A 12,841-nucleotide genomic window follows, 5' to 3' on the forward strand; every position below is an offset into this window, starting at 1 on the left:
TGATTCATAACAGTAGCAAAATTAGAATTATGAAGTAGCTATGTGAATAATTTTGTGGTTGGAGGTCACCACACCATGAGGAACTGTATTAAAGGGTCACAGTGTTAGAAAGATTGAGAACCACTGATCCCCAACTCTGCACTGTGATTGATTGTGAACTAATCTAGACCCTGAGAAATAGACATCACAGGTTCTCCAAATATTCAAGTGTGAATAGAGAACCTGGGCTAACTGAGGAAACCAGATAAGGAAAATGGGACCATAGGTAGGACAGGGGAGTTGGGGAGCAATAGAGAGGTGAACAGTAAGGTGCTAGTGACCTAATAAGGGAAATAGGAAAGGAGAAGGGGATCAATACAGTAGGGAAGAAGGTATGATAATCATAAGGATGTCTGCAGAATCCACAGCTAATCAACCATTTATCTAAAAAATAAAAATAAAATAAACCTGCCTAATAAACATAATTCTGTGTATAAATACATACATATATAGATTTAATGAACTTTTCTCATCTGGGCTGACAGTGCTCTCTCCAAGAACCAAAGACCACCTAACAATAACCCCAATACCAGACATGAGAAACTTGCTTTTGAGTTGTTGACCAGGACTGTCCAAGAGACTCCTAAAGCCTACAGCTTACTGCTGTTGCTCTTGGTTGTCTCCTGGAGGTGGAAGGTAAGCCCCTATTGCTCATGACACTACTATGTACTTCAGAAACAGGGCCCAGAGACCCATGAGTTGGAAGTGACCCGAACACCTTTAATCCTAGTACTGCAGAAGCAGAGGGAAAGCCATTCTCTATGGACTTTGTGGCCAGTCTAGTTGACATAGTTGAGTTCCAGGACAGCCAGAGATATAGTAAGAACCTAGCTCAAAAGAAAAAAAAGAACTCTTTGGTTGTACTGAATCTCTCAGGACTCTAACATGTTCTCCTGCCAATGTCAATTATGCTCCATAGAGTATCAATGTGATCAGATGTTCCAAGGGGTTAATTCCATAAAGAGATTGAACAAGTCCATTCAAAGGTAACAGCAATTGGTTTCAATGCCAAAGGCTTTGGTCAGTCTTCAAAACTGAGCGGTTAACCACAGGTTGTGGGTAGCATTGAGTTATGTTATTTGACTTACGCTCCCTTCCAGCTTGGCACTCAGTATCTCTACATAGCCAGCTGCAACTCATCTTATTTTATTAACAGAACAAACTGAAGCCTAATTTAGAATCTATTTTCATGACAGAGAAATGTGCTTGGGTCATTCACAAGTTGGCAGCACACGAGGTCGTGCCAATGTTAGACAGTGTAATTGGATAATCAGGTGTAGGTTTAAGCTCCAGCGGCTTCTGAGCCCCACACCTATCTTCTCTGTAAGGCTGTTTGCTTGCATGGGTGGGTAGCATTTTATGAAACTCTGATAACTCAGAAGACTCCCTGACTCATTGGCTACTCTTCTCCCAAACAATCCCTGACCAAATTTACTGTACTGGCTGGTTTTGTGTCAACTTGACACAGGCTGGAGTTATCACAGAGAAAGGAGCCTCAGTTGGGGAAATGCCTCCACAAGATCCAGCTGTAAGGCATTTCTCAATTAGTGATCAAGGAAGGAGATCCCCTTGTGGGTGGTGCCATCTCTGGGTTGGTAGTCTTCGTTCGATAAGAGAGCAGGCTGAGCAAGCTAGGGGAGCAAGCCAGTAAAGAACATCCCTCCATAGCCTCTGCATCAGCTCCTGCTTTCTGACCTGCTTGAGTTCCAGTCCTGACTTCTCTTGGTGATGAACAGCAGTATGGAAGTGTAAGCTGAATAAACCCTTTCCTCCCCAACTGCTTCTTGGTCATGATGTTTTGTGCAGGAATAGAAACCCTGACTAAGACAGTAAGGTTCTTCTAAGAAACAGAAAAACATTTTTTTTCAAGAGTCAAGTACAAATTCTAAAAGAAAATATTCAAACAAAACTTCACTGGGTCTCGTCACAAAAGATGTCTAATGGTCTTAACTGCTAGTAATCAAAGATATCCATACCAACAAGTAGAGAGACAACTGAAATGAAGAAAGGCAGACATGTCATTCATCATTACCAAGACATATTGTAAAGATATAACAATATACCAAGATATACAAAAATAATCAACAGGGGGGTGATAACATGATAGCAAAGGTTATATTAAATGGGAATTGTTTGTGGTTCTATCTGTGGCTCTGATGGAATGGAATAAGAAGGAAGGAATCATTGGGGACCCATGTGCCATCCATGTTATGTATGTTATTGAGGATAAAGATGAACAAATGAAGAATGTTAGGAATAATCCAGTTTGTGAAACTAAGTTAAAATAAATGACATTTCATGAAACAGTGCTGCTGGCATTCTGGTCTGCCTATTAATGGTAAAACAATTATCTTTACCCATAGTTTAAAATTTTCAAATTCAAAAATACTCAGTTGCTATGCGCCAAAAACCCTCACCATCCTATGTGCTATGAAACTTCTTTAAGGTAAATTTCAGATACTAGTACATTTCTAAAACTCCTTGAAATAAAAACTAAAACCCTCACTCATAAGGTCTGTTACAAACAACATTCTGTCATTGTTTTAATACAGTCATCCCAACCCAATTTTTTTCGTTTTTTTTTTTTTTTTTGTTTTGGTTGTTGTTGTTTTGTTTTGTTTTTTGTTTTGTTTTTTGGGGGGGGGGTTGTTTTTGTTTTTTTAGAGACAGGGTTTCTCTGTGTAGCCCTGCTGTTCTGGAACTCACTCTGTAGACCAGGCTGGCCTCGAACTCAGAAATCCGCCTGCCTCTGCCTTCCTGCCTCCCAAGTGCTGGGACTAAAGGCGTGCGCCACCACGCCCGGCTCAGTCTTCCCAATTCTGAATTCTGAAATCCTCCATTCTCTTGCCCAGATGCTTGGATTTTTCAGCAAATGCACTACCATAGCCAGCTCTCTCCCTTCAATAGTAAAACAGCCCATCGTCTTTAAAAAATGATGCTCCCCCTTTCAATTATATAGAAATCTACAGGGCTGTAGGAATCAGTACACACAGAACACATGGTGGACAGCTGTGAGAGTTTCTGTCTAACCTCTGGTGGGCCACAGTCACATTGCTCTGGGACCTCCAGGAGATGGTTACCACAATACGATCCACCTTGGGGCTGGACAACAAATTCTGTCTCCGATGTATTCCGAAGGCAGTCCAGTTCAGGTTGTGAAGCCAGCTGTTTGAATTCATCCACACTACAACTGCTAAAAACCTTTATGCCTTGGGAACGTCTGAAAATAAATTGATGTTTTTCAGATAAATGAAATGCAACTGCTATTCCCCAATACATTCTTTAATAAAGTATATACATCCATAAGTACTCACCTTAAAGAAGTGTCAAGAAGTGGGGGGGGGGGGATACAATGCAGGTCATAACCAAAGCAGTACATTCATTTCTATTGCTATTTGTCAGAATCAATATACAGAAAGTAGAGAGTATTGGAGTGGGAGACACCTCAGCTTCAGGAGCATAAAGGCTCCGCATTAGTTTCAACTTAATTATTACTATAAGAAGCTCCCAATGGCTAGCAAGAACATGGAAGAAGAAAAATGGAAAATGTCAAAGATGATTCTATCATTGTTGATGAAAGTCATGCAATATTTTCAGGCTGAGGAAAGCAAGCAGCCTTTGATTCCTTTTATTTTTCAAATATATATATATTTAAATTCCTATCCTTCTTTAAGGGTGATCTCTATTACTCAAGCTGATCTCCTAGCTCCAGCTGATTCTCATGCCCCAGCCTCCAAAGTCTTCATGTTACCAACACCATTACCAATATTTTTATTCATTTAAGTGCAGAGTTCAGTGAGTTTGGGTTGAATTTTGTGACCTCAAACTTTTCTCAGTGATGCAAATAAAATCCGAGAATCAGTTTTCCCTTTTGAAAGTAACAACCATGGGCTGGCAAGAACGCTCAGCAGGTAAGAGTGCCTGTCCCACCCACATGATGTAGACAGAAATGACTCCCAAAAGCTATCCTCTGACCTCTACTCATGCAAGTGCTTGTGTAAGAGCTTGCTCTTGTAACAAGAACACACTAAGATGGTGGCACTTTGTCCTGACGTTCTTTATCCTAGGTGCCCTACATAGACATGACCTTGGTGTAAGCTCACTATGGGTTTCTGAAAAGCATTGGCCTTTGATTGTCTTGGTTTTGTTAAGCTCTTGTGATCTTGGGCGGCTTTACAATTGTACTACAGTTGTTTTGTCCAATGCCCCCCTTTTTTTCCTCTGTGACCCAGGATATTGTGAGTGGGTCAAGCATCTGGGTGACATGAGCACAGACAGGCTGTTCTGTTCCTTTCACTGTGACCTGAAAGTTGGTGTGTCAACTAGATGAATTCATTTGTGAAAAAAGCCACACTGGCCAAGGCATTCACTCAACTGGGTATATTTTCCTCTTTGGTTTATAAATGTGTAGGGAGAAACTTATTTTAATGTAACTATCCCCATTTATGGCTGTAATTTTTAATTTTCATTGTATTCGTTGACATGCCGGCATTAGCAAGAAATCATTTCCTTCGTTCCTTTGGTGGCATGCACTCTATTACTAGCATTGCTATCGTCATTTGTAGTCAAAGGAAGAATTGTCAGAATTCCTCAGCATGCTGGCATGGCATTGCCCAGATTCAGCAAGTGGGCATTAACTCCTATGGCCCTCTAGTGAGTCTTCCCCAAAACTTCCTGAGGCTCATTTTTCTTTTCTCACCTTTGGCCCCCAAATCAACCATTACTGTCTATGAAAGACAAGAATCTTTATGGCTCATATAGGCGATTCGGGATCTTGTTGTTAGAGTTCTTTAGAATGCCCAATGTCACACGATTAGATGAAGACATGCTTGCAGCACCTTTGTCCTCACCAGCTAGCTGCCTCATCCATCCCTTACACTGCCAACATGAGGGAGGCAGACACGTGAGCAGTGTGTATGTGTTGTATACATGTGTGTGCTGCGGTGTGTGTCCATGTACCCACGTGTCCAAGCCAGAGGAAGCCTTCCTGTCTCTTCCTCCAATGGTTCCCACCACATTGCTCATACAGGGTCTCTCACAGAACTCCAAGTGCATCTTTCCAGCATGGTTACCTAACCAGTCAACTTCTGGGATCTGTTTCTCCCTATCACCAAATTGGGGGTTACAGATAGACATGGCCATGCTCCACATTTTTACAGGAGGGCTAGGGATTTGAACTCATGTCCTCAGGCTGGCACAGCAAGCAGTCTTACCCACTAAATCATCTCCCCAGACTTCCTTTATAGAGCCCCCAGTGCCCCTTCCCTTTCACGACATGCAGCTGTTTGCTTTGTAGCATTGTGTTATTGCTTAGCAGCCTTGCACTGCTGGTGTATTTTAACTGGTGCATTCCACTTGGGAGGATTTGCAGTATATTCTTCTTTTGTATTCACCTGCCCCCTCCACCCAGTTTTTCCTAGTTTTTTGTTTGTCTCCCTAGTACATGGAAGACTTTGAGGAGACTGAAACAAACGCTTCTGGTTGGATGCTTTTACACACATGGCTTTTATCATTCCCTCCATTCTTCATACACACACTCCTCCCTCGGCAAGATGGCACGAATTTCTGCAACCCCTTCCTCCCGGCTGACTGGACCTTCCACCGAAAGCTCCTCTTTTCGCCTTGTGACGTCTCTCAAAATTATCTGCCCAGACGTTAATTCTCTCCCATCAGTTGAAGGTCTGTACATTCTAGAACACCTGTCCTTGAGATCTAGCCTGTACAGTCTCTATAACTGCATGCTGGAAAGGCCTAACTGACAACTAATCATAAGCCAGATCTCAACAGATAAAACTGTCCTGGATAGTTCAGTATTTAGAAGTGAGCTGTGATGGCCAGGAGCATGTGTGTGACTCTTCAGTGCCCTCACTTCTCAATGCTAAGAAACTTCCATGGATTATTATGAGAACACCCATCTCCCAAGATGACTCAAGAGGCTGTGCTTGGGCTTCTTCAGATGCACAGTGCATTCACTTTGCTTGGGCACATCTGAGTTAAACAAGCTGTATAGATTGACTGCTTATTGTTGGATTTATTGTAAAATCTCCCATTCTGTAAACATGCAGTTTCTACCCCCAACACCTCAGGTTCTATCTCACACCTTTACATAACACACCTCACGTCTTTCCCATGCCTCCATCCCATCCCTTCATCTTTCCTTGAATCTTCAGCTTGTTGTTGTGTTTTACCTTGGTTCCCAGTGCAGTCCGTACAGTATTTTCCTTATAGTCTCATTAGTTTCTGAGGTTTTTTGTTTGTTTGTTTGTTTGTTTGTCTCTATAACCCTTTCTCTCCTTCTGCCCCAAATCTCCTTATTTACAGATCCATTGAGCCTCCAAGTCTTCTGATAGTTCAGCATCACACATCTTTCCCTAGAAGCCAACAGTCCTGACAAACGAACCCATCCGCATCCACCTTCACTCTGTGTACTAGGAACGCGCTCACTGCTAACAGTTAAGAACTGTTAAGCAGGTTTTCTGGAACACTCCTAACTCATTCTCTTCCATGCGCTTTAAACAATTGTGTTCACATTCACTCTAACTCTTCCTAGTTGAGTTATATTGTGACAAAATGCACATCAAAACATACTACAAACATTTCCTAGGTGTCTGTAGAGATCAGATTTGGAAAAGACCTTACATTGCCGAAGGATTCATTATGCATGTGCTTCCTGGACAGAAACAATTGTAGACGTCATCGTATGCCAACCCCAGGTTAATTCCCAGCAACTGTGAGAGAACAATGGCAAAGCCCTCCACAGCTAACGTCTTTGGATGCTGAATAGATACAAAAACAGGACAGAATTATTGTAAGACCTCTTCCTCTTCCTCCTCCTCCTCCTCTTCCTCCTCCTCTCCCTTCCCCTTCCCTTTCTTCTCCTCTTCTTCCTCCCCATTCTCCTCTTCCTCCTCCTCTCCCTTCCCCTTCCCTTTCTTCTCCTCTTCTTCCTCCCCATTCTCCTCTTCCTCCCCTCCTCCTCTTCCTCCTCTTCCTCCTCTTCCTCCTCTTCCTCCTCTTCCTCCCCCTCCCACTCCTCCACCTCTTCCTGCCCTTTCTCATCCTCCTCCTTTCCTTCTGCCCGTTTGCTTTTGTCAGGCTTTGTTTGACAATGGGACCTAAACTAGAATGAAAAGTCAAGAAAATGTAATATCAAAACTATTTTAGGAATGCTTTTTAAAAAAGAACAATTTTGATATTTTTCTTAAGCAATAAATTTTAGTCCAAATGGAGCTGACATATGGGAGAAAAATGATTGCTATCTTTGTAAATTTATGACATTATTGAACAGAACTCAAATAAGCATAAAGACATTTAGAGAAATAGAATAATTATAGTAATATATTTTTCAAGGCAATAATTAGAGAAATATTAAACCATGAAGAGTTAGTTAGCAATCAATTTTTATTTCAGAAATTGCTTGAGGAAATTTAAGCTGATTTCTCTAAAAGTAGAGTAGTAGTATTTGCTGATGCCATTTCTGCACACACCTAGCAGAGACACTTCTTTGGGGTCCACTATAGTTTTATCAGCTCCTGGGCCATGCCCTTCCACCCCCGACTGCTTCTGTCACTGCCACTGTGCATTTCAGCAATCCTAGGTCTTGTGTAGTTGGTGTTTCACTTTCTTAAATTACTGGATAACAGTTTATAGTTTGTCAGCTTGGTTGGATTTAGACTTGCCTTGGGAAGAAGCCTCTAGGTATGTCTAGGAAGTGTTATCTGGATTAGGTCAAGTTTGGTAGCTAGGCCCACCCTCACTGTGGGCAGCACCATCCTATAGGCTGGGGCCACAGACTGCATCAAATGGAGAAGTCTAGCTGAGCACCAGCCTCTGCCTCGCTCTGCTGTGGATGCAATTGGCCCAGCTGCCTCCAGCTCCTGCTGCCATGCCTGCCCCATCATGATGAGCTGCACTCAAGATTCTGAAAATAAGACGTCTAGAATCTATTCAGCGCATATCTAAGCAGGACAGGAAAACAACATATAGGACAGAAACAGCAGCATGAAGTTTTTCCCTGCCACCAACTATTTTGAATGTGAGTGAGTTAAAAACAAAAACAAACAAACAAACAAACAAAAAACCACCTAACTAATTGGCAGAGTGGGTTAAAATCAGAGCAGCCACATGAAAAAGAGCATTCAGTCAGATCTTTTATACTTTATCTAAAAAACTAGCCCAAAATGAGTTCAAGCTCCAAGCAAGAGCTTCACAACTGTAAAACGGAAGATAACAGCACATGGACCCCATCAAACCCTTGAAGGATGGGAGCACAGGCAAAGATGGACAGAGAAGATTCTACCACTGTCATAGACATCCCCACCTCAACGTCATGATAAAAGCAGAGTAAAGACAACAGCACACAGGGTCAGGAAGAAACATTTGCAGACCATATGTTTGACAAAAGATTATATCCATGACATAGAGGATGCCTACAACTTAACAAAAAGCACTAAACCATTTTTAAAAAATAAGTAAAATACTTGACTAGCTATTTCTCTGGTGATACACTTTAATGACTACTGCATCTATGAACTGGTATTGCATCCTTTGTGACTTTAAAAACACAATTAAAAAGAAACAAAATGTAACATTAGCCTGTATCTATCAAAACAAAAGAGAAAATAATTTTGGTTGACTATGCAGCTAATTTATATTGGTGAAAGGACTAGAAGCTGGTATAACCTCTATCAAAACCAATATTATAGTCCCGCAAAGTATTAATAACAAAACTGATACATAAGTCCGCAAACTGACTTCTGGTCATACACCGAGACTAACCAATATTAGGACCTCCAAGAGGTATCTGCACTGTTATGTGCATTAGAGCACAGTGCATAACAACAAAGGCATGGAAAGAAATGTAACGTCTTTTGACAGGATGAGTGCATTCAAAGGTGATATAGGCTGATATTATTCAGTCATTAAAAAGGAAATACTTTATGGCATAGACGAACCTTAAGTACATTGTACTTCATGCAATAACTTCGTCATAGGCAGACTGAGTCTTCCCACTTACATGTAAACCCAAAGTTGTTATAACAATAGGAACAGAAGAGGGAATGAGCATCCCCTGGGGCAGAGGAGGGGCTGTCTGATGGATCTGGAGGCTCAGTTTTAAAGGGTGGCCATATCTTGAGACTTATTTCCCCATCGGGTAAATACAGCTAACACCACAGAACTGGCTAAAAACTGCAAACATGAGGTGTTTTCCCTAAATAAACCAACTCTTGTTTTTGGAGACATGATCTCTCTGTGTAACCCTGACTGTCCTGGAACTCACTCTGTAGACCAGACTGGCCTTTAGCTTAAGAGATCCACCTGCCTCTGCCTCCTCAGTGTTGGGATTGAAGGTGTGTGCCCCCGCCACCTGGCGCAAACCAACTCCTTTATAACAAATGAAAAACCACTGGTATAAATCTTTGCCAAAAGTGTACAGTGAGTTCACTCAGGTGATCCGGGACATTACTGTTGAGGGGACAGGGACGACCAGAGGCATACCAGAGCAATTCCTGCGGTAAAATTTGGGTTGCAGGCCATCCCATGATATGTCGCTCCCACATAATCAGGATGATCCTTATACCTAAATCAAAAGTTCATGTCAGTGCACTTGTTTCAGAATGTTGCTAGAAAGGACACTGAAACAATGGGTTTCCAAAACTTCTATATCCTCAAATGTGATATTCATCATACAGTAAGTAGTAAAAACACAAGTAGTATGCACTCCATCCTCCATAGAAATTTAAGTTAAAAATGGTATTTTAAGATTCTATGATACACAACCCAAAACCTAGCAGAGCCTAGTATGTCCATAACCCATTTGTCAGGATCCCCATCACTAGGTGAATATTGATTGTAAAATCTAAAAGCCTGCATTATCTATTGTCAAGTACTGAACAGATCTTAAAGTGTTGGACCAGAGGAGAGGGAGAGGGGAAGAGAGGCCCACCAAGAAAAGAAGAGGTGGTGTGCAGAAATCAACCCATTATGTTGCTTTTAAATATCCAACCCTGGCCTTAGACCCAACAGGAGACACACGATTCCATTTATACCTCCTAAGATCTTCATGAGTGAGCATCTCATATTTTCTTGTAAAATGATTGAGTAGTACTAAAATCTACATAAAGATTCGTGAAACATGCAGACCTAGTGGCTAAAACCTACATCTTAGGTCTCTATAGGAGCACTGGAGCGTAGCCATAGTGGAGGGAAGTAGTTGGTCCATTTTAATTATTTATCTGTTTTAACCAACAACATGGGCAATTATTGCACTCACAACATTAAAATCATGGTGTAAACATCTCCTGTGAGGTCTTTATAAACACAGAGCCTGTGTTCATCCTGATGCTTTTCATAGATGGGGGTGACTGATGGGGCCCAGGGCAGGGGGCAGGCGGGTGGGACCACGGGGCCGGACATGGGACGGGTGGGTTTGACTACGTGATCAGATCTGTGCATCTTGCCTGTGCTGGCACTCTAGTCATCTTAAACTTTCTCAGAGTTCCGTCATGATTACAAATATATGACTTCGGCAGTTGACATTAATAATCACTTAAGTTCCAATCAGTGCGAGAAGTACTCACAGGAGTAAGTAGGTTATATCCTGGGCCTTTTGAGATATTTCCTTGCTTTTCCACAGCAGGAACCTTTGCAGGACCTCATCAGCATCCCCATTGGTTTCTATCTTGTCTTGTTCTGACCAGATCTCCAGAGAGTTTAACATCACTGTCATCTTCAGCTGGGAAAACATCTGAAAGAGGATTTGTTCAGTGTGGGTGCCATGCCCGGAAATACTGGCACTACATTCAACATGTCACTTTGGGGAGTTAACCCAGCCCACAGGGGAAAGAAAGTGCTAGGAGGAGTGTCCATTTCACCAAAAACTACACAGCTGTGCACACAAGCCTTGTAGGTTGAGTTAGCAATAGTCTCTTACCTCAATGGAAATGCAAGTACTTACAGTATTAATGAGACCAAAGATGTGAACAACTTTCTGAGTTGCAACTCCCACCTCAGAGCCCATATGGTCAAACTGAAAGACACGTTTATTTCTCAATTACTAGCATAAATGATTAAGCAACCATTTTTTAAAATAGTTTTAAGTGTAAAAGTTAAAATAATGCAGTACACAATTAAAGAGGCAAAGTAAAGATGTGTTAAAATTGATTGACAGTTGATTCTTCAAGGCCTCTAACCTTTTCCCAGTGACTGTCTTTACTATGTTTTATACATAACTCTAAAGCCATAACTAGAGTATTAAAAAGGCATGGGTGTGACTAACTTTCTCTGTACAGGCATAGAAATAAATATTCCTAAATGTCTCCATCAAATTCCTCCCCTTCGGGGCTCATGGAAGAGGATGAGGATATAGGAAGAGCAGAAGAGCCAGGGGTGATGGAGGACACCAGGGAAACAAGGGCTTCCAGACACGACAGGGCCAGCGTGCATCTGAACTCAAGAGACTGTGGGAGCATGCACAGGGCCTGCGTGGGTCCGTGCCAGATGGGGTCGCAGTGCAGAAATGAAAGGTAGACACAAGCTCTTTCCCTAACTCAGAAGCTGTCTCTAATTGATAACCACTTGCAAAGGAAAAAAAAGTTTTCTCCAATGAAATCTCACTGGGGCAATAAACCACACTTAAAGACCGCTTGCCCAGCGGTAGATGGCCAACACAAAATGAACTCAATGGCATCTTTGTCTTTCTTCTCATTATAAGTCTTTTGCATATTTTATGGCTTCCGGTTTTGTCTGTTTATGGGACAGCTATATGTGTGAACATGTGAGTTTTGGGGTCTATATGTGTTTCCTGTGGGATTTTGTTGTTGTTAGTTTTCTTTCCTTCTATTTGTTTTGTCCTATTCTGATTGTTTTCACCTGTTTTGTAGGGCAAGACAGAAAAGGTGAGTGTTTGGAAGGAGAGGATGGGGTGGGGGGGGAAAGGGAGGCTGCAATCAGAATGTACTGTAAGAAAAAAACATTTTTAGTAAAAGAAAAATAGAAAGAAACTAGAGATATAATTAAGAATTGTTTGTCTTGTCGACGATGGCACGTGTAACATTAACTAGGATACAATCAAAATGACTGTGGTTAGGCGGGAATCAGTGGGGTGGGGCAGGAGGCGACAGTTATCCAATTTAGTATTTAATGAAACAACTCCCGGTAGAATGGAAATGAGATCTAGGATCAATAAGAAACCTGTTAGTCTCTCTGATAAAGTCAGACTATTGTGTAGTAGAGCCTTTACATAAAATGTCATATGCCATTGCTATGACCCTTAATGCCAGTATAAGGTCAGCTGATGATATGCTGTATGCTCTGTAATGCTTTGGCATACTTGGCATTTTTTTTCTGATAAAAATTAAGCTTTTATTTCTTGAATTCTCTCAGTATTATAACAATGGTCCATTCAGTGTCTAAGGTTTAATACTTATTTTATGAAATATGGCCAATGGTAATGTGGCAATATATATACATATACATATATATATATATATATATATATATATATATATTTCTCATACATTTATTTTTTTATTTTGTATATTTTTTTCTTTTTCCAATTTCTTATTAGGTATTTTCTTCATTTACATTTCAAATGCTATCCCGAAAGTCCCCTATACCCTCCTCCCACCTGCTCCCCTACCCACCCACTCCCACTTCTTGGCCCTGGTGTTCCCCTGTACTGGGGCATATAAAGTTTGCAAGACCAAGGGGCCTCTCTTCCCAGTGATGGCCGACTAGGCCATCTTCTGATACATATGCAGCTAGAGATAAGAGCTCCGGGGTACTGGTTAGTTCATATTGT

General features: G+C 41.5%; 1 protein-coding gene across 5 annotated transcripts in view; it reads right to left on the minus strand.

Moving 5' to 3' along the window:
- The window catches only part of Adam3 (a disintegrin and metallopeptidase domain 3 (cyritestin)), a 49,146-nt gene that overhangs the window by 23,449 nt on the left and 12,856 nt on the right, over positions 1-12,841 (minus strand). For all 5 annotated transcript variants that reach the window (NM_001324489.1, NM_009619.5, XM_011242113.3 and 2 more), the window contains 5 exons: positions 10,997-11,068; positions 10,620-10,786; positions 9,538-9,619; positions 6,679-6,815; positions 3,070-3,259 (listed from right to left, as the gene is read on the minus strand). In NM_001324489.1, coding sequence (NP_001311418.1) covers positions 3,070-3,259; positions 6,679-6,815; positions 9,538-9,619; positions 10,620-10,786; positions 10,997-11,068 — 648 coding nt within the window. The remainder of the gene's footprint in view (positions 1-3,069; positions 3,260-6,678; positions 6,816-9,537; positions 9,620-10,619; positions 10,787-10,996; positions 11,069-12,841) is intronic.

Source organism: Mus musculus, chromosome 8 (genome assembly GCF_000001635.26).
Source record: "Mus musculus strain C57BL/6J chromosome 8, GRCm38.p6 C57BL/6J".
Taxonomy (NCBI): Eukaryota; Metazoa; Chordata; class Mammalia; order Rodentia; family Muridae; genus Mus; species Mus musculus.